General features: G+C 43.3%; 1 protein-coding gene across 5 annotated transcripts in view; it reads left to right on the forward strand.

Annotated features, from left to right (window-relative positions):
• ZC3H14 (zinc finger CCCH-type containing 14) overlaps nucleotides 1–25,533 on the forward strand; it is a 66,071-nt gene that overhangs the window by 30,819 nt on the left and 9,719 nt on the right. For 2 of the 5 annotated variants that reach the window (XM_077463738.1, XM_077463737.1), the window contains exons 9-14: nucleotides 1,814–1,951; nucleotides 7,053–7,127; nucleotides 7,760–7,834; nucleotides 15,028–15,220; nucleotides 15,993–16,210; nucleotides 19,143–19,248. In XM_077463738.1, coding sequence (XP_077319864.1) covers nucleotides 1,814–1,951; nucleotides 7,053–7,127; nucleotides 7,760–7,834; nucleotides 15,028–15,220; nucleotides 15,993–16,210; nucleotides 19,143–19,248 — 805 coding nt within the window. The remainder of the gene's footprint in view (nucleotides 1–1,813; nucleotides 1,952–7,052; nucleotides 7,128–7,759; nucleotides 7,835–15,027; nucleotides 15,221–15,992; nucleotides 16,211–19,142; nucleotides 19,249–25,533) is intronic. The other 3 variants (XM_077463740.1, XM_077463739.1, XM_077463741.1) reach the window with 3 other exon arrangements.

The raw sequence follows: 25,533 nt of genomic DNA on the forward strand, positions 1-25,533 counted from the left end.
GGCACCCTTCCTCCCCCGGGGCACCAGCCAGTGGGGCACCCTTCCTCCCACAGGGCACCCTTCAGCCAACGGGGCACCCTTCCTCCCACAGGGCACCCTTCAGCCAACGGGGCACCCTTTCTCCCCCTACTGACCCACAGGTGCTATATAATGTTTTTACTCCCAACTGACCACAAAGCTTGAGACTTTGTTCACTCACATTAACGGGGGCACCCTTCCTCCCCCGGGGCACCAGCCAACGGGGCACCCTTCCTCCCCCGGGGCACCAGCCAACGGGGCACCCTTCCTCCCCCGGGGCACCAGCCAACGGGGCACCCTTCCTCCCCCGGGGCACCCTTCAGCCAACGGGGCACCCTTCCTCCCACAGGGCACCCTTCAGCCAACGGGGCACCCTTTCTCCCCCTACTGACCCACAGGTGCTATATAATGTTTTTACTCCCAACTGACCACAAAGCTTGAGACTTTGTTCACTCACATTAACACTGGGGCCTTTTCTACTCCCAGTGGCCCTCCTAAAGTCTGAGGGACTGTAAACTGGACTTTATTAAAAAAAAAAAAAAAAAAATGTGACAGCTAACAAATGTTAAAATAATGAAATGAATGCACTCGTCTTCTAGGTAAGGGAGTTTTACCCTTGTAATGGTTTTATCAGTACTTTCAATAAAAACTGCCTACTCCCTTCCTGCCCTTCCTGCCCATCCTGCGTGCTGAACGCTACCCGCGGTTCTGTGATACGTGCTGCATTGGCCCCCAGGGTGGATTTGATTTAAAACAAGTCGATTTTGTTTTAAATGATCGTTTAAATCACTAGTAAAATAGCTTGATTTTAAATCGACCCGAATTTAAATCATATTTTTAAAGAGCAACTGTCATCTCTGTCCTGCAGCCGCTCCTCCTCTAACCCACTTGTTGTCTCGCCGACAGTCTCATTCACATTAATGGGACTGCTAGTGACGCTGTAGTGACGCAACAAGGTGAGGGACGTGGTGGAAGCAGGTGAGTGGATGCCCGCTAACAGGTGCTGCCATGATGGATCTGAAATGACAGGTGCTCTTTAAATGTAAGGACTTATTCTTGCTGGTAGTTAGAATCTTTAATGTTTGCAAACAAAATGAATGTTTTCGATTTAGAATAATGAGCTGTCAGGTTAGTAAAACAGCGATATCAGAACTGATTCAATCATACAGTTAGTAGTGTACATAGATTCGCAAAAAAATGGGATAAAGGAATATTCCTGAACTTTGTTTTATCTCATGGTTAGGGTAAAATTGTGTGAATGCATCAATGCAGTGCATGTCATCTAACCTTGCAGAGCTTGGATTCATTGAATGAGTTGACCAAAAATGTAAATATTGCAGAATATGTAGGCTCATGCTACATAACTAAGCTCCATTTCATGCTGAATAAACTAAATGATGTATCTTAAATAGAAAGCTATCTATTAGATTTTTTTTTTTTTTTTTTTCACTCCAAAAGCATTTTTATAAGTTGGGTTAAAATCAATAATATATAATAAAATAATAAAAAATATTATCAATCTCTAGCTGTCTCATCAGCATCTTATGCTTGCCCTCCCTCCCTTCATTTCATTACTGCTCTGTTTGACTGCTGTGAATGGAGCATCGATACTCTGCTTATAAACGGTCATGTGACTCGCTCCACTTCCTCTCATGGAGGCAGAAGTAATAATTGCTCAGAGGCCCAGTGCTGTAATTTTTTTAAATTCTTTTTATTTTATTCTTTTTAAGAATACATAGGTTTAAGTGGGGTTTGGTAGTTTTATTTTATTTTTTTCTTTTCTTGCCCTGCCAAGCTCCCCCAAAGCAGATGGTTCCCGTGGCTCCACAATCTCGTCCTCCGCTCCCCGAAGAGGAACTGATCCTGATGAAGAGTCGGGCCTCCGCGTTCCGCTATCAGGAGGAGCCGGAGGAAGCGCCGGACATCAGGCAAGGTACAGGCAGTGTTTATTTTGAATTCAAATTTCGATTTAGTGTTTTTTTCATTCTTTTTTTCATTCTTTTTTTCAGTCTTTTGCCAAAAATGCAGTTTTTTAGTTTTAGTCATCTGAATTGTTTTAGTAATTTTAATTAATAAAAAATATTTTCATTGACAAAATGAACACTGGGTACAGGAAACGAACCGTACAGTGCATTTGGAAAGTATTCAAAGCACTTCACTTTTCCCATATTTTTGTTACTTTACAGCCTTATTCCAAAATGCATTCAATTAATTATTTTCCTCCAAAATTCTACACATGCCCCATGACAAAGTGAAAGAAGTTTGTTTTGAAATCTTTGCAAACTAAAAATAAAAAATAAAATCCCATGTACAGAAGTATCGCAGCCTTTGCTCAATACTTTGTTGAAGCTCCTTTGGCACCAATTACAGCCTCAAGTCTTTTTGAGTATGATGCTACAAGCTTGGCACACCTATTATTGGCCAGTTTCTCCCATTCCTCTTTGAAAGACCTCTTGCACTCCATCAGATTGGATGGGGAGCGCTGGTGCACAGCCATTTTCAGATCTCTCCAGAGATGTTAAGTCGGGTTCAAGTCTGGGCTCTGGCTGGGCCACTCAAGGACATTCACAGAGTTGTCCCATAGCCATTCCTTTGTTATCTTGGCTGTGTGCTTAGTGTCGATCTTCTGTTGGAAGATGAACCTTCACCCCACCCTGAGGTTCAGAGTGCTCTGGAGCAGGTTTTCATCAAGGATGTCTCTGTACATTGCTGCGTTCATCTTTCCCTTGATCCTGACTGGTCTCCCAGTCCCTGCCGCTGAAAATCCCTGCAACATGATGCTGCCACCACCATGCTTCACTGTAGGGATGATTTTGGCCAGGTGATGAGTGGTGCCTGGTTTCCTCCAGACATGGCTCTTGCCATTCAAGACAAAGAGTTCAATCTTGGTTTCTTCAGACCAGATAATTTTGTTTCTCATAGTCCTGAGAGTCCTTCAGGTGCCTTTTGGCAAACACAAGGTGGACTGTCATGTGCCTTTTTACTGAGGAGTGGCTTCCATCTGACCAATTTACCATACAGGCCTGATTGGAGGAGTGCTGCCGAGATGGTTGTAGTTCTGAAAGGTTTTCCTATCTCCTGTGTGAGGGCGGCACAGTGGTGTAGTGGGTAGCACGCTCGCCTAGCAGTAAAAAGGGTCGCTGCTTCGAATCCCAACCATGACACTATTTGCCTGGATTTTGCATGTTCTCCCTGTGCCTGTGTAGTTTCCTCCCACACTCCAAAGACATGCAGGTAGGTTAATTGGCTTCTGTCCAAAATTGGCCCTGGTATATGAATGGGGACCTTGGCTTGTGGGCTCCTTGAGGGTAGGGACTGATGTGAGTGTACAGTGATAGGGACAATTGTAGACACTCACTCAGGTTGAACTGGATGGACTGCTGTCTTTATTCAACCTTACTAACTATGTAACTTTAACTATAACTATGCTGGAGCTCTGTCCGAGTGACCATCGGGTTCTTGGTCACCTCCCTGACAAAGGCCATTCTCCCTGATTGCTCAGTTTGGCCAGGTGGCCCGCTCTAGGAAGACTCCTGGTGGTTCCAAACTTCTTCCATCCATGGATGATGGAGACCATTGTGCTCATTGGGACCTTTTATATAGACAGGTGTGTGCCTTTCCAAATCATGTCCAATCAACTGAATTTACCACAGATGGACTCCAATCAAGTTGTAGAAACATCTCCAGGCTGATCAGTGGAAACAGGATGGACCTGAGCTCAATATTGAGTGTCATGGCAAAGACTGTGATACTTCTGTACATGGGATTTTTTTTATATATAAATTTGCAAACATTTCAAACAAACTTCTTTCACTTTGTCATTGTGGGGTATTTGTAGAATTTTGAGGAAAATAGTGAATTTAATCTATTTTGAAATAAGGCTGTAATAACAAAATGTAGGAAAAGTGAAGCTCTGTGAATACTTTCCAGATGCAATGTAGTTCTAATTCTGGTCATGAATGTTGCAGTCTTTTTATTCCACTCGCAGTTTACTGAAGTTTTTGATTGGTGTTTTCATACTGAGCAGAGAATCCTTTTCTGACACTGCTGCCTTTCTAGCTGTATGAGCAAGAGTCCTGAGAGAGAGCTTCTTTGTGGAACTGCCTTATGGGAAAGGTTGGACAGTGGGAGAGCAGGGATTTTCTTAGAAATTAAAGCAGAGCTCTGGCCTTCCCTTCAGTCTTGCACAGGTGTACTGGCTCTTCTCCTGGACTGAAATGGCTTCCTCTGATTTCACTGCATACTCTGAGCTTCTCATAATGTGCATCAGAAGCTGCAGCAAGTTAGCTGGAGGATCTCTAACATCTAACTATTTCCTCCACAGCCTGACTGTTCATAGCCCACCCCTTTCTTTCTGGCAACTATAGCCACCAGCAGAGATTGCTTTAACCATTGGAGATGTGATCCCTCTATGGCCGGCTTTACATTTACAAATCTTATGGGCTGGTCAGAGGTAACTTTTAAGGCAAGTCTTTCATGATGTGCTAGTATACCTTGCGGGGGCCCAGGATTTAAAAATTTCTTTGTCTGCACTTATTACCCCCTTTTAATTCACGCCCAAGGCCATCATTTTGAGGTCCTGGACTTTGAGTGAACATATCTGAATGACATATCCCCATGTATTCACCCGGTGCTTCTACTGGCGAGCCGTAGAATGAATCCTTTTCCATAGAGCTGACAAAGGACATCTTTACAACCTTTTGCATGACATTATGATGTCACTTCCGCCCTCGGCAGTTGTAAACGCTGGCGTGTTTTTTGCTGGAAAGGCTGAGATTGTGGGTTTTTATTTATTTATTATTTTTTTTTATTGATCACAGGCTTTTACAGCATAGAGGAGAGATATGTGGACTTGAGCCTTGTACACACTATCGGAATTTCCGCAGACGAAATGTCAGACTTTTCTCTGAAGGGTGTTGGCCACGAACTTGTCTTGCATACAAATGGTACACAATTGTCGGCCAACAAACACAAATGTAGCGACGTACTATGTGGCTTTTCAGTTCTTTGGCGCCACCCTTTGGGCACCTTCTTCTAATATTGTGTTTTGGCACGTCCTTTTCGAGCATGCGTGTTTGTACTTTGGACTTTTGTCTGATCAACAATAGGAAAATCCGACAGACATTTGTCTGGAAAATTTATAAGCCTGCCATCCAACATTTTGTCCGTGGAAAATCCGACAATTGTCCGATGGATCGTACAAATGGACGGAGTTTCCGCCAACAAGCTGTCATCGCATGATTCCCGGGGGGAAATCTGATCACGAGTATGAGGTTTTATAGACCCCAGATCTCTGTAAAGAGGACCTGCCATGCCCTATTCCTATTACAAGGGATGTTTATATTCCTTGTAATAGGGATAAAAGTGATCAATACTTTTTTTTTTAAAAGGTATAGTGTAAAAATCTAAAATAAAAGAAACAGGCCAAAAAATTTTAAGCGCCCCCATCCACGCAGAAACGCAAACGTAAGTTGCGACCGCATATGTAAACGGCGTTCAAACCACACGTGAGGTTTTGCCGCGAATGTTCGTGCGAGAGCAATAATTCTATCACTAGGCTTCCTCTAACTGTAAACTGGTAACCTGTAAACTTTTTTTAAAATGTCTCCTATGGAGATTTTCAAAGTGGAGTTCTGCTTATCTGTCCCCCTGATATTATATTAAAAATATTTATATTTTCCCTCTTTTTAACCACTTGCTTACTGGGCACTTAAACACTCTTCCTGCCCAGACCAATTTTCAGCTTTTGGTGCTCTCACATTCTGAATGACAATTACTCAGTCATGCAACACTGTACCCAAATGAATTTTTTGTCCTTTTTTTCCCACAAATAGAGCTTTCTTTTGGTGGTATTTGATCACCTCTGGGGTTTTTTTTTTTTGCGCTATAAATGAAAAAAGACCGAAAATTTTGAAAAAAAACGCATATTTCTTTGTTTCTGTGACAGAATTATGCAAATTATTAATTTTTCTTCATAAATTTTGGCCACAATTTATACTGCTACATATCTTTGGTAAAAATAACCCAAATTAGTGGATATTATTTGGTCTTTGTGAAAGTTAGAGAGTCTACAAGCTGTGGTGCGAATCGCACAAAATTGATCACATCTGATGGACTGGTGGCCGATCTCACTTCTTGTGACCCGAACAAGCCAGGAAAGTACAAATACCCCCCAAATGACCCCTTTTTGGAAAGTAGACATTCCAAGGTATTTAGTAAGAGGCATAGTGAGCTTTTTGATGTTGTCATTTTTTTCCCACAAATCTTTGCAAAATTAAGATTTTTCATTTTTTTTTTTCTCCACAAAATTGTCATTGTAATAGGTTATTTCTCTCACATGGCATGTGTATACCCCAAATGACACCCCAAAAAAATTCTGCTACTCCTCCTGAGTATTACAATACCACATGTGTGGGACTTTTTCACAGCCTGGCCACATAGAGAGGCCCAACATGCAGGTAGCGCCATCATGTGTTCTAGGAACATAAATTACACATCTAACTTGTTGACTATTTATTACACTTTTGAAGCACCAGGACAATGACACGTGACACTGATGACAGATGGTACTGATACGTATCAGTATTGGTGCCAATACCAAGAATTTGCATGAGTATCGGTACTCGCCCAAATGCTGCTGATACCGAAACCAGTGCTTTGTGGCGTCCATACAAAATGAATTGATGCAAATGGCACTACAGAGAAGTGTGTGTGTGCGTGCGTGTGTGTGTATGTATGGAAAGGGTTTAAAGCGCCATCTAGGGGGCAGTTTAAAGAAAAAAAATCGCACCGCAAAGTATCGGTACTCGTACTTTCCGATTAAAAATAAAATGGTATTGGTGCAACTCTATTAGTTGTGTTACCCAGTATGTGGTATAACCCGACTGTATCTGAATTTGTGTCAATCAATGGACTCCAAGAAAAGGGATTTTATGGTTGATGCAGAAATCCTATTTTCAAGAATGACCGCTTTGCTTTCAGGTTGACCGAATCCTCTATGGTCCTGTAATTTTTAGTATTTGATGTCTTTCCAGTTGAACAGCGTAGAATGGACATCCTATCCAGATTGCAGCCAGAACCAGTGGAGATGTCCAACACCTGGGGACAAGGTTTGTAACTTCTCTTCTCTATATCATTGCCATCTTGCCTTGTATCGTGTATCCTTGCCTGGGTCTCATCATCGACTCCTTCGGTTTATAGTTTGGTATATCACAGTATTTATAAGGCATATGACTCGCCTTTTCCTCCAGAGTTCTCTTTTCATCATCCTATGAAGGGTACTGCAGGCTTAACACTGAGGCCTTCTTTGTATGAAAAGATTGTAAAATGCAGGTGTAGTGTAGTGCGCGTCTCCACTGATGGGCGGGCGTGGGCGTGCGTGTCTCCACTGATGGGCAAGGGGGATGGTGCGCTTCTTCTTTGATGGGTAGGGGGGCACACATCTCCATTGATGGGGAGGGGGGAGCATGTCCCTATTATCGAGCAGGGCTAGGAAGGGAGTGTAGCGGTAAAACTCACTATGGGACTACAAGCACACCATGTATCAGCACAGTATCCTGTAGTTTTATGCTCCGCAAACTAAGAGTTGCAAATGGATCCCTCTGTCACTGATCTTCTTTACTTGGCATTACCAGAATGCGATGGGAGGCGGGATCACCAGGTATTTGCTGGTAAATAAGTGTAGGGGCACAAGAATGAACAGGTTACTTTTATTAAAAAACAATACTGTTTCTCCTTCCAGTCAATGAGCGTAGAATGGACATCCTCTCCAGATTGCACCCAGAACCAGTGGAGGAGACCACAACCTGGGGACAAGGTTTGTACTGGTGTTTTTTTTTTTTTTTTTTTTTTATATTTCCAGCCATTCCTGTGGTTCATACACTGGCCAGTTAGATCATGCTATAGCTTTAGCTTTAATAATTCCTACTATGGTTTTTACGGCTTCCTGGATTGTTTTCCTGTGATTTGGGCAGCAGTGATGTTGAAAAAAAGATTTCTTTATCATACATCACGGGACACAGAGCATTTATTCATGACTATCTGGGTTATACGCTACCTCTAGGTGATTGGGCAACCAATAGCAAGAAGGTTCCTTCCATATAACCCCTCCCATACGGGAATTACCTGTTTTTTTCGCCAGTGTCATTAGGTGATGGTCACGAACGTTGAAGCTCTTAAATTTTCTTCAATTAAGCGTTCCAGTGAGGATGTTATAATCGGATCCGTTCGGATGGCGCGAAGCTAAAAGGAATGGTAACCGAGCCTCGATGCAAGAACAAGCTTGTGCTTGTAATGTGTCTTATATGGCACTGGACCCTTGGATAGTGGTATTCTGGTCATTAGTTTGCCCAAGATAAACCAAAAAGGGTGCTTTACAGGCCCAAGGGTGTGGCACTAAGATGGGGGATCCGGTCCTTGAAGGTCCACAGAGGCACTACCCTCCGTGATGGGGGAAGATTGGGCCTGTTATTTCAGGTCCTGCATCGTGGACCAGTGAGTACTCCCTCTGGGATTTCTGTGTTCTCCTCTGTTACTGTGTCCTCTCTCAGCTGTTACAGAATGTCTCCATGTTGTGTGTTTTATTTGTGGAGCCGATGGCGCGTGCGTCTTGGGGGGGGGGACGCCGGTGCCATACGAACATATGCATGCGACGTTGAGGTATGACGCAGTAATTCGCCTCGTATGGTCGGCGGTCTTCAGGTGTGCATGCGCCGAATTTTGGTGCCACTTGCTGTGTATGAACGGATGCCACACCCACCGCGCGGGTCGAATGACGCCATCTAAACCCTTAAAAGATGCAGTTCACATGGAGTGCACGGTGGAGCCATAGAGCTTGTTGGGCACGTGAGTCTGCAGGTTTTTGGACACAGTAGCAGTTGCAATGGGGACGATTTTGAAACTGTAATAGCTTCTGTATACTGAATTGCAATTAAAAGCTCAGAGGGAGTACTGTCTTCCCATACTTGTAAGCAATGTCTTCCAGGAAAAGAGGAACATGGAGCAAGACCAACACATGGTTAAGAGTAGAGGTCGACCGATATGGGTTTTTCTCTGGCCGATGCCGATATTTAGAAATCATGGCGGCTGATAGCCGATATATGATGCCGATTTATTTTTTTTTTTTGGGCCGATATGTTAGGCCGATTTTTATTTTATTTATTTTTTTCTTTTCCTTTTTTATTTATTATTTTTTTTTTAATCCCCCTTGATCTAACACACCTTTCCCACTGGGGCGTTTTTCAGGCGCTTTTGGGCTAAAAATAGTGCCTGTAAAGTGCCTGCAAAATGGCTCCCCTGCAGTCTGTGTGAAAGACAGAGTGCTTTCACACGGAGGCGATTCGCTGGCAGGATCTTAAAAAAAAGTCCTGCAAGCAGCACGTTTGGAGTGGTGTATACCGCTCCCCCACCACTCCTGCCCATTGATATGAATGGGCACCACTGCCGAAGCGCATGCAATGCGATTTGGCAGCAGTGCTTCATGGGCGCATTTAACCTCTTCCTTGGCCGCTAGCTGGGTTATATGTGCCCCACTAGCAGCCAAATGGCACCGCTAAAATGATGGTAAAGAGCCGCTAAAACTTGCGTTTTACCATCAACGCCTGCCCGCTCCAGTGTGAAAGCAGTCTTCATAAGTGATACAGAAAATTTCTTACATTTAAACATTTATTAAACAAAACAAACCTCCAATCAGTTTACGTGTATGTATGATTTAGATAAAAAAAAAAAACTCTATATTAAATAAAAACAGGTAGTCAAAACTTTTGGACAAAAAAAAAAAAATGGGCTAACTTTACTGTTTTTATATTATCATTTTTTTTAAATAGTGTATTTTTTTCCCAAAAAAATGCATTTGAAAGACCTCTGTGCAAATGCCGTGTGACATAAAATATTGCAACAACCGCTATTTTATTCCCTAGGATCTCTGCTAAAAAAATATATATCATTTTTGGGGGGTCTAAGTGATTTTCTGGCAGAAAATACAGGACTTTTACTTGTAAGCAACAAGTGTCAGAAAAGATTTAGTCTTTAAATGGTTAAACTGAGAACTTCTACACACTGAGATGACTTCATTCATTCAAGTGTAAACATTGTATCTTTCTGTTCTTTTCTTGGCAGCCTGCCCAGAGAGGAGGAAAGTGTTTCTATGACGACTCAGGCAACTTACACTGACTTCTATACAGAAGTCATTTCAAAGTCCCGCTGTAGTTCTAAATCGGCTTTTTATCAGCACAATCGGCCGATGCCGATTATTTAAAAAACGGCAAATATCGGCCGATATATCGGTCGACCTCTAGTTAAGAGTACCTCCTTTAAAACCAGGAGATCAAACTCTTGAGGATATTGTCCCAGTTTCCCCTGAAGGTTCTGTGGCTTCTGGCCTAACTGAGCCATTGCATTTGTCAGGCGTTGTGGCCATGGCTGGTGCCCCTGCTTCAGCTTATGTTACTAAAGATGATTTGGCGTCTGCCTTAGCTGGCCTTGAAGGTAAAATAGCGGGTATGATTGCCTCAGTAGCACAAGCAGGGAGAAAACGTAACAGATCTCCCTCTTCAGAGCCTGATCCTGATGGTGAGTCATCTGAGCATCAGGACTCCAATAACCAGGCAGGGCCAGGGGACCCAGAGCCAGAGTGGGAAGAGGATCTGGTCACAAAGGATCGGGAAGAAGGAGAGGCTGAGGACTCCTCAACGGGGGAGTCTAGCTCAGAGGAGCCTTTCTCAGCCTTTCATTCCCCAAAATTTTGTCACATCTCTAACAGAGATGGTTCGAGCTGGATTTAAATTACCCCCAGTTCAGGAGATTGGACCCTCCTGTTCTACTTCAGGTTCTCTTCGACCTCAGCAGGGTTCCCAGGCATTTCCTGTGCATCCACTATTAGAACAGGTGCTCTACGCAGATTGGGATCATCCTGACAGGATATATTTACCTCCAAAAAGGTTTCCCCTCTTATATCCTATGGAGGAGAAATTCAAGAAGAAGTGGGGTACACCTCTGGTAGATTTCCTCAGTGAATAAAAATTTGACCTGCCCGGTGGATAACGCCCAGGTATTTAAGGACCCGGCCGATAAAAAGAATCCTTGCTGAAAGGCCTCCTTTGCAGTAGCTGGTTCAGCCAGCGGTAGCCGATATTGCCATCTGCCAGTCCTTAATGGATCGTGTTAAAAGATTGGTCAGGAACCTTGTCAAGGAGAAACTACCAAGGAATTATCGGAGCTCCCTCGCACCTTGTGCTTTGCAGTAGACGCAGGACTCGACCCAGCAGATGTCTCGCTGTGCACTTTTGTCTGTGCATATGCACAGGGTCTTGTGGCTAAAGAATTGGTCGGCCAAAACACCATGCAAAAAGCTTCTTGCAGCTTTTCCTTTTTATGGTGAACGCCTGTTTGGCGAAAATCTGGATAGGTATATCCAAAAGATCTCAGGTGGGAAAAGCGCCCTGCTCCCTGTTAATAGGAAGCATAAGCGACCCTCCTTTAAGATTCCCTGGGCTCCAGGACCTAGTTCTTCTTCTCCCAATCAGTATCGACGGCCTCAGCAGTCCGGTTTTAAAAAAAACGCAGGGTCAGAAAAAACCCTGGACTCAAAGGCCAACCAAGCCCAGTTCCAAGTCTACCCTGTGAAGGGGCGCCCCGGCTCTTACGGGTGGGGGGAAGACTTCGGCTGTTTTTGGATGCTTGGGAGAAACTGGTTTAGGACAAGTGGGTCATTTCCTTCATAACATCAGGTTACAAGATAGAGATTCGGGAGTTCCCTCCAACTCGGTTCCTGAACTCAAGGGTTCCGGCAGAACCAGAGAAAAGGAAATGTCTGCTCCTAGCCTTAGACTGTCTGAAAAAGCAGGGAGTAATCATCGAGGTCCCGCACGGGGAAAGGTTCAAAGGATATTACGCAAACCTTTTCACCATGCCGAAACCAAATGGGGAAGTGAGGCCCATTTTGGACCTCAAGTCTCTTAATCGTTTCCTAAGCGTCCGAACTTTCCATATGGAATCGACCCACTCAGTGATAACATCCCTAAGAAAAGGGGATTACTTGGCGTCCATAGATATCAAGGACGCATACTTTCATGTGCATATCTGCATGTCGCATCAATGGTTTCTGTGTTTCACGGTAGAAGGGCACCATTTTCAGTTCGTCGCATTGCCGTTCGGTTTAGCCACGGCCCCTCGGGTCTTCACAAAAATACTGGTTCCTGTGCTGGCAGTCCTAAGATCCCAGGGAATTGCTGTGGTGGGATATCTGGACGATCTTCTCTTGAAGGATCAATCTCGTCCCATCCTGGTCCAAAACATCTTAAGGACCGTTCAAATTTTACAACACCTAGGCTGGATTCTGAATATAAACAAATCAACCATTCATCCCACTCAAGTATTGATGTACTTGGGCCTAAACTTGGACACCGTCCGAGAAAAGGTGTTTTTGCCCCCTGTAAGGATCAACTCCATAGTGGAGCTCGTCTGGAGGGTGAAAAGAGAAGAAAGACCATCTGTTCGGCTTTGTATGAGGTTACTAAGCAAGACGATGTCCTCTTTCAACGCAGTCCCTTATGCTCAATTCCACTCCAGGTTGTTCCAGAACAACATTCTAAGAGCCTGAAACAAAACCACTTAGACTTTGGATCATCCTATGGTTCTGTCCCCACAGACTCTACGGAGCCTATTTTGGTGGTCAAAAACCAGCAATTTAAAGGTCTGAAAATCCTTTCCACCAGTAGCCTGGAAAGTTGTGACCACAGACACAGACACAGACACCAGCCGTCTGGGCTGGGGAGCATTTCTGGAAGAAGCTTCAGTCCAGGGGCAGTGGTCTCAAGCAGAAAGGACTTTGCCCATCAATCTCTTAGAAATTCGGGCAGCCTGGCTAGCTCTGGGTTTCTGGACGTCCAGGCTGCAGGGTCTTCCGATCTGAGTTCAAACCGACAATTCCACAGTGGTCGCTTATATCAACCACCAGGGGGCACCAAGAGCCCAAGGGTTCAGAAAGAGGTGGATCACATGTTGAGGTGGGCAGAAAGGCATGTGCCGTTTCTGTCTGCAGTATTTATACCGGGGGTGGACAATTGGCAGGCAGACTATTTAAGGCGCCAAACGTTGTTGCCTTCATCCCCAGGTCTTTCTCCAGATTTGTCAACATTGGGTGACCCCGGATGTGGATCTCCCAGCATCCAGGTTCAATGCCAAGCTGGGCAAATTTTGTGTCCAGAACCAACGGTCCTCTTGCATTCGGGACGGATGCATTGGTGGTTCCTCGGCACCGGTATTCCCTGCTGTACGCCTTTCCTCCAATCCAAATTCTGCCACATCTGCTACGCAGGATACAGGAGGAACTAAGACCGGTAATCCTGATATCCTCAGCCTGGCCCAGGAGATCCTGGTACATGGAAATTGTGAAATTGCCAGTAGGGGACCCGTTGCTCCTTCCGTTCCATCCGGATCTGTTGCCCCAAGGACCCATATTCCATCCTGCCTTACGGTCACTGAATTTGATGGCCTAGCTATTGAGGCCAGGGTATTAAGGGTCAGAGGGTGCAGCCTTGTCCATTTTGATAAATGCTAGGAAGCCGGTCTCTAGGGCCATTTACTACAGGGTTTGGCAATCATACATTTCTTGGTGTGAAATGAAAGGATGGAACCCTCATAAATATACAATTGGTAAAATCCTTGCTTTTTCTTCAGGCAGGCGTGCGCTTAAGGTTGGCATTAGGTGCAATTAAGGGTCAAATTTCGGCCTTATCTGTTTTATTTCCAAAGACCCATTGCAGCCCATTCTTTGGTGCGTACCTTTTTGTTAAGGGAGTAACGTGCCTAAGACCGCCGGTTAAGCCTCCCTTATGCCCTTGGGACTTGAATTTGGTGCTATCAGCCCTTCAGAGACTACCCTTTGAGCCTATTAAGCAGATTCCTTTAGTCCTATTGACCAGAAAAGTATTCTTCTTGGTGGCCATAACTTCGGCCAGAAGAGTGTCGGAGTTGGCCGCATTTTGATGCAGAGAGCCCTACTTGATTCTGCACCAGGACAGGGCGGTCTTGCGCCCTGGTCAGGAGTTTTTGCCGAAAGTAGTTTACAATTTTCATTTAAATCAGGACATCATTCTACCCTCCTTTTTTTCCAAATCCCAGGTCTAAGGAAGAATGGTTACTTCATTTGCTTAAGGTATTGAGGGTTATTAGGGCCTCCTTAAGGTTGTTTGCCCCTTTAAGGAAAACTGACTCTCTTTATTGTGCCGGAGGGTCCTAAAAAAGGACAGGCAGCTACGACTTCAACTATCTATTTGCCAGACTATTATCCAGGCATATGAGTTGAGGCACAGGGTTCCACCTAGAGATCTGAGAGCACATTCCACTAGAGGGGTTAGTGCTTCATGGGCAGTGCATCGACGGGTGTCTGGCTCAGGTCTGCAGGGCAGCCTCTTGGTCTTCAGTTCACACATTCACCAAATTTTACCAGGTAGATGTCAGGTCTCGAGAGGAGACAGTCTTTGGTCACAGCATGTTACAGGCAGCCTTAGAGGGCCAGGGGACAGTTGGGACTTATATAAGCTGTATCTCCCTCCCCTCAGGTGCATTGCTTTTAGGACATCCCAGATAGTCATGAATAAATGCTCTGTGTCCCGTGATGTATGATGAAGAAAAACAGATTTTTAATACAGCTTACCTCTAAAATCATTTTTCTTTGGGTACATCACGGGACACAGAGATCCCTCCCCTCTTTTCTTGGACTTTCATTGCTTGCTACAAAACTGAGGTAATTCCCGTATGGGAGGGGTTATATGGGAGGAACCTTCTTGCTATTGGTTGCCGGTGTCCAATCACCTAGAGGTAGCGTATAACCCAGATAGTCATGAATAAATGCTCTGTGTCCCGTGATGTACTCAAAGAAAAGGATTTTACAGGTAAGCTGTATTAAAATCAGTTTTTTATGTAAAAATATAATTTGCATCGGTGATGAGTCTGACGAGTCAGTATAGAGGGGTGCTCATCTCTTCATCTCTTTGTTGTTTGTATCAGGTGCTGAAGGAACAGAAAATCTTCGGCCCATGGACAGCCGGTCCTTCATCCTGAAAAGTACAAAAGTATCAAAGACGTCCCCCATGCAGACTCCCCCCATGCAGACTCCACCTATGCAGACTCCTCCCACAGCTGACAGTCTACAGCAGTTTGGAAGAATTACACAGCCCAGGTGGGGAAACAATCGGGAGAGGTAAATAAGAGTGCAGAGTCCTCCAGGAGCGCAGAGTATTTCAGGAGAAGTGAGATGGAGGAAGGAGCAGAGTCCTCCAGCAAAGTATTTCAGGAGGAAAGTGTTATATAGAGTCCTCCCATCAGAGGAGAGTATTTCAGGAGACTTCTGTACAACCAGCCTGCATAGAGACATGGCTAGAGACATGGCTAGAATCTAATCTATATCTATCAAAATTCAGCCAATCCCTGCTGAACCTGACAAAATTTAAATCCATGTATGGTCAGACTTAAGCCTCGTACACACGGTACGACTGCTGGCAGGGGATTGTCTGTTGACAGACTGTAGTCCTAAAATCTGATCGTTAGTATGCTCCTTTTGCCAATTGTTGGCCAACTTTAGGCCAACAAGTGTCGGATGGCAGGCTAGTAATTTTTTGGCGGACGTCAGATTTTTGTATGGTCAGTACACAAGTCCATCACACAAAAGTCAAAAGTACAAACACGCATGCTTGGAATCAATGCTCACCAAACACAAAATTAGCAGAAGGGGCCCAAAAGGTGGCATTCGATCCAAAATACCTCGTAGTATGTCACTACGTTCGTGATTGTGGCACGACAATTGTGTAACTTTAGTATGCAAGATAAGATCCTGGCACACACCCTTTTGACAAAAAACAGACGCTTGGTTGGCCAACAATCGTACCGTGTGTACCAGGCTTTAGTTTGGTTTTATATTCAGCAGTAAAAAAAAATTTTTTCCTTTTTTTTTTTTTTTTTTTTTTTCATTTTAGGGAGAATCCAATACTTGAAAAGCCAGCAAGTCCCAAGTTTATTGTGACTCTAGATGGGGTCCCGAGCCCCCGTGCTTACCACTCTGAAGAAGAGATGGAGGTGGAGCCGATGGACTACACAGAAGAAGGTCTGTACGCTGAACCTCAAAACCTGCTCAGTAGGGCTGAGCAAAGTCCTCTCATGCATCCAAATTCCCAGGATGTGAGCACTTCTAATGGTATGCCATATCGCATGTCCAGTGGTGTGGATATATAGTGCGGCTGCTATAGAAGTTGTGTATGCAAATTTATGTTTTATAGCTGCATTGAGCATTAAACTGAGCTAACCAATCAGATCAGCTTTACATTTTCATTTGCATGTAAAAGTAATCAAGCGCTTAGAGCCTATCCTATATATAGTTATTTTTTTTCTCAACCCCTTGTAGTCTTTCTTTCTTTCTTTCTTTTTCTTCTTTTTCTTCTTTCTCTTTTTTTCTTTTTTTTTCTTTTTTTCTTTCTTTTTTTCTTTCTTTCTTTCTTTCTTTCTTTCTTTCTTTTCTTTCTCTCTTTTTCTTTCTCTCTTTTCTTTCTCTCTTTTTCTTTCTCTCTTTTTCTTTCTTTTTTTTCTTTCTTTCTTTTTTTTCTTTCTCTCTCTTTTTCTTTCTCTCTCTTTTTCTTTTTTTCTTTCTTTTTCTTTTTCTTTTTCTTTTTCTTTTTCTTTTTCTTTTTCTTTTTCTTTTTCTTTCTTCTTTTACTTTTTCTTTCTTCTTTTACTACTTTTTCTTTTTCTTTTTCTTTTTCTTTTTCTTTTTCTTCTTTCTTCTTTTTCTTTCTCTTTCTTCTTTCTTCTTTCTTCTTCTTTCTTCTTTCTTCTTTCTTCTTTTTCTTTTTCTTTTTCTTTTTCTTTTTCTTTTTCTTTTTCTTTCTTTCTCTTTCTTTCTTTCTTCTTTTTCTTCTTTTTCTTTTTCTTTTTCTTTTTCTTTCTTCTTCTTTCTTCTTTTACTTTTTCTTTTTCTTTTTCTTTCTTCTTTTTCTTTTTTCTTTTTCTTTTTCTTTCTTCTTCTTTCTTCTTTTACTTTTTCTTTTTCTTTTTCTTTCTTCTTTTTCTTTTTTCTTTTTCTTTCTCTTTCTTCTTTTTCTTTTTCTTTCTTCTTTTTCTTTTTCTTTTTCTTTCTTTCTCTTTCTTTCTTTCTTCTTTTTCTTTCTTTCTCTTTCTTTCTTTCTTCTTTTTCTTTTTCTTTTTCTTTTTCTTTCTTTCTCTTTCTTTCTTTCTTCTTTTTCTTTTTCTTTTTCTTTCTTTCTTCTTTCTCTTTCTCTTTCTCTTTCTCTTTTTCTCTTTCTCTTTTTCTTTTTCTTTTTCTCTTTCTTTTTCTTTCTCTCTTTTTCTTTCTTTTTTTTCTTTCTTTCTTTTTTTTCTTTCTCTCTCTTTTTCTTTCTTTTTCTTTTTCTTTCTTCTTTCTTCTTTCTTTTTCTTTTTCTTTTTCTTTTTCTTTTTCTTTTTCTTTTTCTTTTTCTTTCTTCTTTTACTTTTTCTTTTTCTTCTTTTTCTTTCTCTTTCTTCTTTTTCTTTCTCTTTCTTCTTTCTTCTTTTTCTTTTTCTTTTTCTTTTTCTTTTTCTTTTTCTTTCTCTTTCTTTCTTTCTTCTTTTTCTTTTTCTTTTTCTTTTTCTTTTTCTTTCTTTCTCTTTCTTTCTTTCTTCTTTTTCTTTTTCTTTTTCTTTCTTTCTTCTTTTTCTTTTTCTTTCTTCTTCTTTCTTCTTTTACTTTTTCTTTCTTTCTTCTTTTTCTTTTTCTTTCTTCTTTTTCTTTCTCTTTCTTCTTTTTCTTTCTCTTTCTTCTTTTTCTTTTTCTTTCTCTTTCTTCTTTTTCTTTTTCTTTTTCTTTCTTTCTCTTTCTTTCTTTCTTCTTTTTCTTTCTTTCTCTTTCTTTCTTCTTTTTCTTTTTCTTTTTCTTTTTCTTTCTTTCTCTTTCTTTCTTCTTTTTCTCTTTCTTTCTTCTTTCTCTTTCTCTTTCTCTTTCTCTTTCTCTTTCTCTTTCTCTTTTTCTTTTTCTCTTTCTTTTTCTCTTTCTTTTTCTCTTTCTTTTTCTCTTTCTCTTTCTCTTTCTCTTTCTCTTTCTCTTTCTCTTTCTCTTTCTCTTTTTCTCTTTCTTTTTCTTTCTCTTTTTCTTTCTCTCTTTTTCTTTCTTTTTCTTTCTCTTTCTTTCTCTTTCTTTCTTTCTTTCTTTCTACTCGCCTTTCTCTGTGCTTTCTTCACCCAACACTAGCATCAATATAAAGCAGAACTAAACACAACAATATGAGTTACATTTGGAGCATGCCTTGTATGATAAGCTGGGTACACACTACAAGAAAATAGGACAAAAGATTCTGTGTGAAATACGATCAATCATCTTATTGGTAGTATAGTGCTTTCCACGGCCGATTTATGACTTTTCAGACCAAAAAAATCAAAAGTGCAAGCTAGAAAATTTGTACGTGAACACCGCGTCCCGTTTTTCACTGTTTGTACACGAATCGTACGGAAATAATTGAATAGAGAAAAATGCGCATGATCAGAAGCAAAGAGCAACCCAGTAGAAGGTGGCAAAGAACAAAGAAATCATACACAAGAAAGAACATTTGGCTTTGTCCAAGAATTTTCATACAAATTAATACCTTCATGGAAAATCGTACGACCGGTCATCCGATTTTCTCATAGTGTGTATCCCATTATAGTTATTACAGTTACAAGTGTGCTTATGTCAGCTCAACCAAACTGCCATCAAATGGGTGTTGTCATAGCTGATGTGTGACGTCACAGGAACTGCAAATCAAACAGAGGCTAAGATGGCAGCTTCCTTGGTTCTAAAGCAGGGGTCTCCAAACTTTCTAAACAAAGGGCCAGTTTACAGTTTACTTTGTCTGTGAGAGGAACCGTGCCCCAAGGGCCAGATAAAGGCAAGCAGGGGGCCACATCTGACCTTTGAACCGCAGTTTGGAGACCATTGCTCTAAAGGATAAGAGGTTTTAGTTCCACTTTAATAGAAGCACCTGTATGCTCTGTTTGCAGTGTGGCCCCTGGAGTGTGCATGCTAAATATCTGTATCATTGCTTCAGTTTCCGGAACAATGTAACGATTCATATTACAGTAATCTGTTGGAGATTACAGACTTTTTATCCTTTTTACTTCAGATGCTGCTGTTCCTGGAAAGGCGAAGATCCATGAGCGTTGCAAGTATTGGCCAGCATGCAAGAATGCAGAGCGTTGCGCCTATCACCACCCAACTACTGTTTGCAAGTAAGTGATCAGATAAGAGGGAGAGTTCACACTGACCTTAGTTCTCAACTAATGTAAAACACTAATGCCGCGTACACATGATCGGACTTTCCCGGCGGACTGGAATCCGTCTGACAATTGGATCGTGTGTGGGCTCCAGTGGACTTTTTTTTTCCCCACAAAAGTCAGACGGACCTAGAAATAAAACGTGTTTCAAATCTATCCGACGGATTAAAAATCGGGAAAACCGTTAGTTTACTAGTCCAACGGACCAAATACGATGCAAGGGCAGCTGTTGGCTACTGGCTATCGAACTTCCTTGTTTAGTCCCATTTACGTCATCACGTTAAAAACTAAGAGACTTTCGAACGGACTTAGTCCTGTCGTGTGTGGCCAAGTCCATTCTTTCAGAAAGTCCGTCGGACCTCCGCCGAAAGTCCGTCGGGAAGACCGTCTGACCTAGTCCTTCAAAGTCCAGTTGTGTATATGCGGCATAAGGCTCGGTTTCCACTATTGCAACCCCAAAGTCACATTTTTTTTTGCTGCGATTTTGAAGCAATACCTGTGTATTCTTTAGGTCTATGGACCTCAAGTCGCATCAATTTGAAGTCGCACAGATATGAACAGTACTCAGTGGAAATCATGGGGTACGACTTGTCATTTGACTCTGCAGTCCCAAATCGTGTGACAAATCGCACTAGTGGAAACCGAGCCTAACAAAGCAGAAAGATATTTATATTTGAACTGCAGGCAGACCGTGAAATACACATATAAAATGCATCAGAGCTATTTTTCCTGCCAAAGGATTTGTATTTCTACCCCATCCAGTCTTGGGATCACCCAGCTCTGCAACACAGCACAGTCCTGTCTGGCAGGGCAGAATACCTGATTTTTCTCTGGTGTTGTCTAAGTGGTAGTAAAGTCCTGAATGTGTGTTGTGGTTTTTTTTTTTCTCCTACAGATAAGCTTATAATAAAGCTTACCTGTAGATAAAATGAATATCTCTTAAACCTAGGTTCACATATGTGCGATCTCAGACATTGCATGTGATTCGCACCCACACAGCAGGTGGTGATCATATGCGATGTCTGTGCAGTGTGAGTTTAGCCATATAGTTATATGGCTGAATTCTCATTGGATTCACATGAAAATATTGCAGGGACTTTTTTTCTTTTCTTACATGAGGAGACACAGAGCCATAGTAATTACTAGGTGGGTTATATCGGCGTATCAGGTGCTGGACACTGTCACGCCCCTTAACACCCTCCCCATATAACCCTTCCCACTACTGGAAGTCCTCAGTTTTTTTCGCCAGTGTCTAAGCTGTAGAGCATGTGTAAGGATGTGTTGTACTGAGCTCCACGGGCAGTAATCCTTTGAGTGCCAGCCATCCTGACCGGATCCATTCTGATGTCTCCGTAATGGACTAAATGGATGGTACCCGGGCCTCGTCATGGGATCCAGTACTTTTTGGTAGTAAAGCCAATAAAAGTTTACTGGCATGGTCTTCTCGCAGGTCCAGGATTGTGGGATAACCTGAGTGTTTTTGGGGGGGGGGGGGGGGCAAGTTGCACCCGCTCGTCGGGCGGAGGTTTTAGCCGACGGGGCGTTTTCACGCAGAGGGAGCATGGAGGAAGGGGGTGTGGCTAAACGGCATCAGACGCCGGCCACACGTGGAGGAAGTAATTTAAGCTATACAGGAAAAGCTGCTGCCTGGCGGTGGAGGGACAGAGCAGAGTGGTTGCTAGTCAGGTTTGGTGACACAGGCATTCCCCTTTTGTTGACAACGTTGTACTGTATAGCTAGGACTAATAGCAGCTTTTGTACTCTACTATAGCCTAGCAAGTGTAACATTCTTTTGCTGGTAGTGTCTCTGCTTTGTACTGTAAGCTATGAGTAGCAAGGGGGTCAGGAACTCCACTAAGGGGTCACAACAACCTAAGACCCTGTGCAAAAGAATGTCTTCCTCCTCTGAGAGTGTTGCGGCCGGTCAGATTGAGCCGTCAGGGGAAGCTGTTTTTGCAATCGCTCAAGACTCTTCAGTCCCTGAGTATGTTACACGTGAAGTGTTGTCCTCTACCATCGCTGGCTTAGAGAAAAGGCTTGATGTGATTTTTTTATCCCTTCAGAGCGAGGTTAAACGCAGTAGATCCCCATCAAGTGCTCAAGATCCTCCTCTGGAGGTTCAAGATGCCGGGGATCAAGCAGATCTTCCTAGAGACTTGGAAGATGCTGGCTTATCCTCTTCTGAGGATCCTAACACGGAAGTAGTATTGCCGCAGGAGAGCTTGCTTGTGCACGCTCTCACTAAGTTGGTTCGCTCCACTTTTCTGCTACCTGCTGCGCAGGCCTCTGATGATCCCATCTCTAAGTTAGGATCATTAAAACCTCCTCTGGCTGGGGATGCCTTTTCTATCCATGCGTGGCTAAGAAAGCTTATGTATGCAGAGTGGGAGCATCTGGATAAACAGTTTTATCCTCGTAAGAGATTCGTCAAACTGTATCCTATGGAAGAGGATTTCTATAAGAAATGGGAGATGCTGCGATTACCTTTGTAAATAAGAACCTCACATGTCTGGTTGATAATGTGCTCATGTTAAAGGATTCAGCGGATAAGAAGCTGGAGCACCTTTCTAAGAACCAGATGGCTTTAGCAGGTTCAGCAGAGCAGCCGGTTCTGGCAGCAATGGGTGTATCCCAGGCCATTAAGGAACAGTTTGAGGAGAGGCTTAAATTTTTACCTGTTGAACGGGTTCAGCAGTGCGCTGATTTAGCAGACACACTGTGTTTCACAGTAGATCCTATGACAGATGTGTCCATTCAGATTTCATGTCCGATGTTGGGACTAGTGCATTCTCGCAGAGTTCTTTGGCTTAAGAGTTGGTCAGCCCAAGTACTGTGTAAGAAGCTCCTAGCCCGTTTCCCTTTTCATGGTGAACAGCTATTCAGAGAAGATTTGGATAAATACAGATTTCCAATGGCAAAAGTTCAGTCTCCACGGCTTCAGCAGTCAGGTTCAAGGGGGAAACCCCAGGGACAGCACCAGGGTCAGAAAATATCTTGGGGAAAGAATCCCACCAAGCAGAGTACCAAAGCCTCCTTATGAAGGGGCGCCCCCGCTCGCTCGGATGGGGGGGGAAGGCTCCTGCAATTTTCAGAGATCTGGTAGGAGCAATGTCAGGACAAGTGGGTGGCTTCTGCGGTTTCTCTAGGTTACAAACTAGAGTTCAGAGTTTTGCCGTCTCCCCGGTTTCTAAGGTCAGGGGTTCCCAAAGACCCAGAAAAGAGGGCTCTCCCTCTAGCACTGGACCATCTGCTAGCCAAGGCAGTCATATCAGAGCTTCCCTTAGCTTCCCTTAGAGGAACAGGGCACAGGTTTTTATTCAAACCTCTTCACGTTCCCAAAACCAAACGGGGAAGTATGACTTATTTTAGATCTTGGAGATCTAAATCAGCACTTGAGCATCCGATCCTTCCGCATGGAGTCAATTCGGTCGGTAGTAGCCATCCTCCAAGGAGGAGAATTTTTGGCTTCAATCGATATCAAGGATGCGTATCTTCATGTGCCAATATTTCCAGCTCACCAGAGGTTTCTACGCTTCGAAGTAGAAAACCGTCATTTTCAATTTGTGGCCCTGCCATTCGGTCTAGCCACAGCTCCTTGAGTATGCTCCTTGAGTAAGATTCTGGCTCCTGCTTTAGCCAGATTAAGGGCACAGGGCATAATGGTCCTAGCCTATTTGGACGATCTACTCTCAGTAGGCCATTAGGTTTCTGGGTTAGACCACGGTCTGGTGACAACGGTAAACTACCTGGAATCTCTAGGTTGGGTTCTCAACCTAGAGAAATCATCCCTGAGGACATCTAGGAGAGTACAGTACCTGGGACTAATCATAGATACCAGGCAGGGCAAGGTATTTTTACCTCCAAAGAGAATAGGTTCCATTGTAGAACTAATCCATCTCATCAAGGCAAAGAAAAAGCCTTCCATTCGGCTGTGCATGAGATTATTGGGGAAGATGGTGGCCTCCTTTTGAGGCCGTCCCTTACGCACAGTTTCATTCAAGATTGCTACAAAGCGCAGTCCTGTCAGCCTGGAACAAAAGGGTTCAGGCCTTAGATTTTCCAATTCAGCTTGCTCCCGATGTATGTCAGAGCCTAAATTGGTGGCTGATATCCAGCAACCTTCAAAAGGGAAGGGCATTTCTACCTGCCACCTGGAAGGTAGTAACCACGGATGCCAGTCTTTTAGGCTGGGGAGCAGTCCTGGAAGAGGATTCTTTCCAAGGAAAGTGGTCTAGGTTGGAAAGGACCTTGCCTATCAATATTTTGCAAATTCGGGCAATTCGTCTGGCTTTAAGAGCCTGGACAGTCAGACTGAAGGGCTGTCCTGTCAGGATTCAGTCTGACAACGCCATGGCTGTGGCTTACATCAATACCCAGGGGGGCACGAGGAGTCGTGCAGCCCAGAGAGAGATGAATCGCGTTCTGTCTTGGGCAGAACACAACGCCCCTTGCCTATTGGCAATTTTCATTCCCGGGATAGAGAATTGGCAGGTGGACTACTTGAGCCGCCAACAATTATGTCCAGGAGAGTGTTCTCTTCACCCCGACATCTTTCTTGCGATATGTCCGAGATAGGGTACTCCCGGACATGGACCTGTTTGCGTCCAGATTCAACAACAAAGTCGACAACTTTGTGTCAAGGACCAGGGATCCGCTAGCTTGTGTAACAGACGCATTAGTCTTCCCATGGGATCAGTTTTCTCTGATCTATGCATTTCCTCCAGTTCTGCTAATTCCGCGTCTTCTTTTGCAGGATCAGGCAGGAACATAAGGAGGTGATTCTCGTGGCCCAGAAGTCCTTGGTTTGCCGAGATCATAAGGATGGCAGTAGAAGTTCCCTGGACTCTGCCATTACGGCCATACCTTCTTTCACAGGGTCTGGTATTCCATCCTACCTTACGGACGATGAATTTGACCATCTGGCTATTGAGACCCACATCCTAAGGGATCATGTATTATCTCCTTCAGTCATATCTACCTTGATTAATGCCAGGAAGCCAGGATCATTTACTAAAGAGTCTGGAAGGCATATGTTGCCTGGTGCAGATCCAAGGGTTGGCACCCCAGGTAATATGTTACAGGTAGAATTCTTGATTTCTTACAGATGGGATTAGAGATGAATCTGGCCTTAAATACCATCAAGGGCCAGATCTCGGCCTTGTCAGTATCTTTTCAGAGGCCTTTAGCTTCTCACTTTTTAGTGCGTAGCTTTATGCAGGGGGTAACACGGATCAGTCCTCCGATCAGGACACCCCTAAATCCTTGGGATTTGAATTTGGTCCTGTCAACTTTGCAAAAGCAGCCTTTTGAACCTTTGCGGGAAATTCCCTTGGTTCTGTTGACCAGAAAGATGATCTTTCTGGTTGCCATTTCTTCTGCTAGAAGAGTTTCTGAACTAGCGGCTCTATCTTGTAAGGAGCCATATCTGATTATGCATAAGGATAAGGTGGTTTTACGTCCTCATCCTGAATTCCTGCCAAAGGTAGTGGCAGGGTTTCACTTAAACCAGGATATTGTTCTTCCTTCTTTTTTCCCAGAGCCTCAATCTTGGGAAGAGAGGTTGCTACATTCCCTTTATGTAGTAAGGGCGGTCAGAGTGTATTTAAAGGCGACCGCTGAAGTTTGTAAGACAGATATCGTTTATTCTGCTGGATGGTCCAAGGAGAGGACAGGCAGCATCTAGATCCTCTATTGCCAAGTGGATTCCTCAAGTCATTGTGCAGGCTTATGGTTTAAAGAGGAAGATTCCTCCTTTTCATATTAAAGGCACACTCTACTGGGGCGATTAGTACCTCCTGGGGGGGTGCATCATCAGGCCTCTGCGGCTCAGCTCTGTAAAGCCGCGACATGGTCTTCAGTTCATACATTTACCATATTTTATCAAATCGATGTTAAGGGTCAGGAGGATTCTGCCTTTGGGCGCAGCGTACTGCAGGCTGCAGTACAAGTCCTCTGACTTCCTTTTTTGTTGTGTATCCCTCCCCTTCATTTGCCGTTGCTATGGGACATCCCACGTAGTAATTACTATGGCTGTGTCCCCTGATGTAAGAAAAGAAAATAGGATTTTTGAAACGACTTACCTGTAAAATCCTTTTCTTTGATGTACATCAGGGGACACAGATGTCCCTCCCTTCTTCTCCTTATACACTTTGATTGCTTGGCTACAAAACCGATAACTCCTGGTAGTGGGAGGGGTTATATGGGGGAAGTTCATGCCTTAAGGGGCGTGCCAGTGTCCAG

The sequence above is a fragment of the Lithobates pipiens genome, unplaced genomic scaffold, assembly GCF_037356315.1.
Source record: "Lithobates pipiens isolate NorthernLeopardFrog02 unplaced genomic scaffold, aLitPip1_a1.2 Scaffold_30, whole genome shotgun sequence".
NCBI classification, from domain to species: Eukaryota; Metazoa; Chordata; class Amphibia; order Anura; family Ranidae; genus Lithobates; species Lithobates pipiens.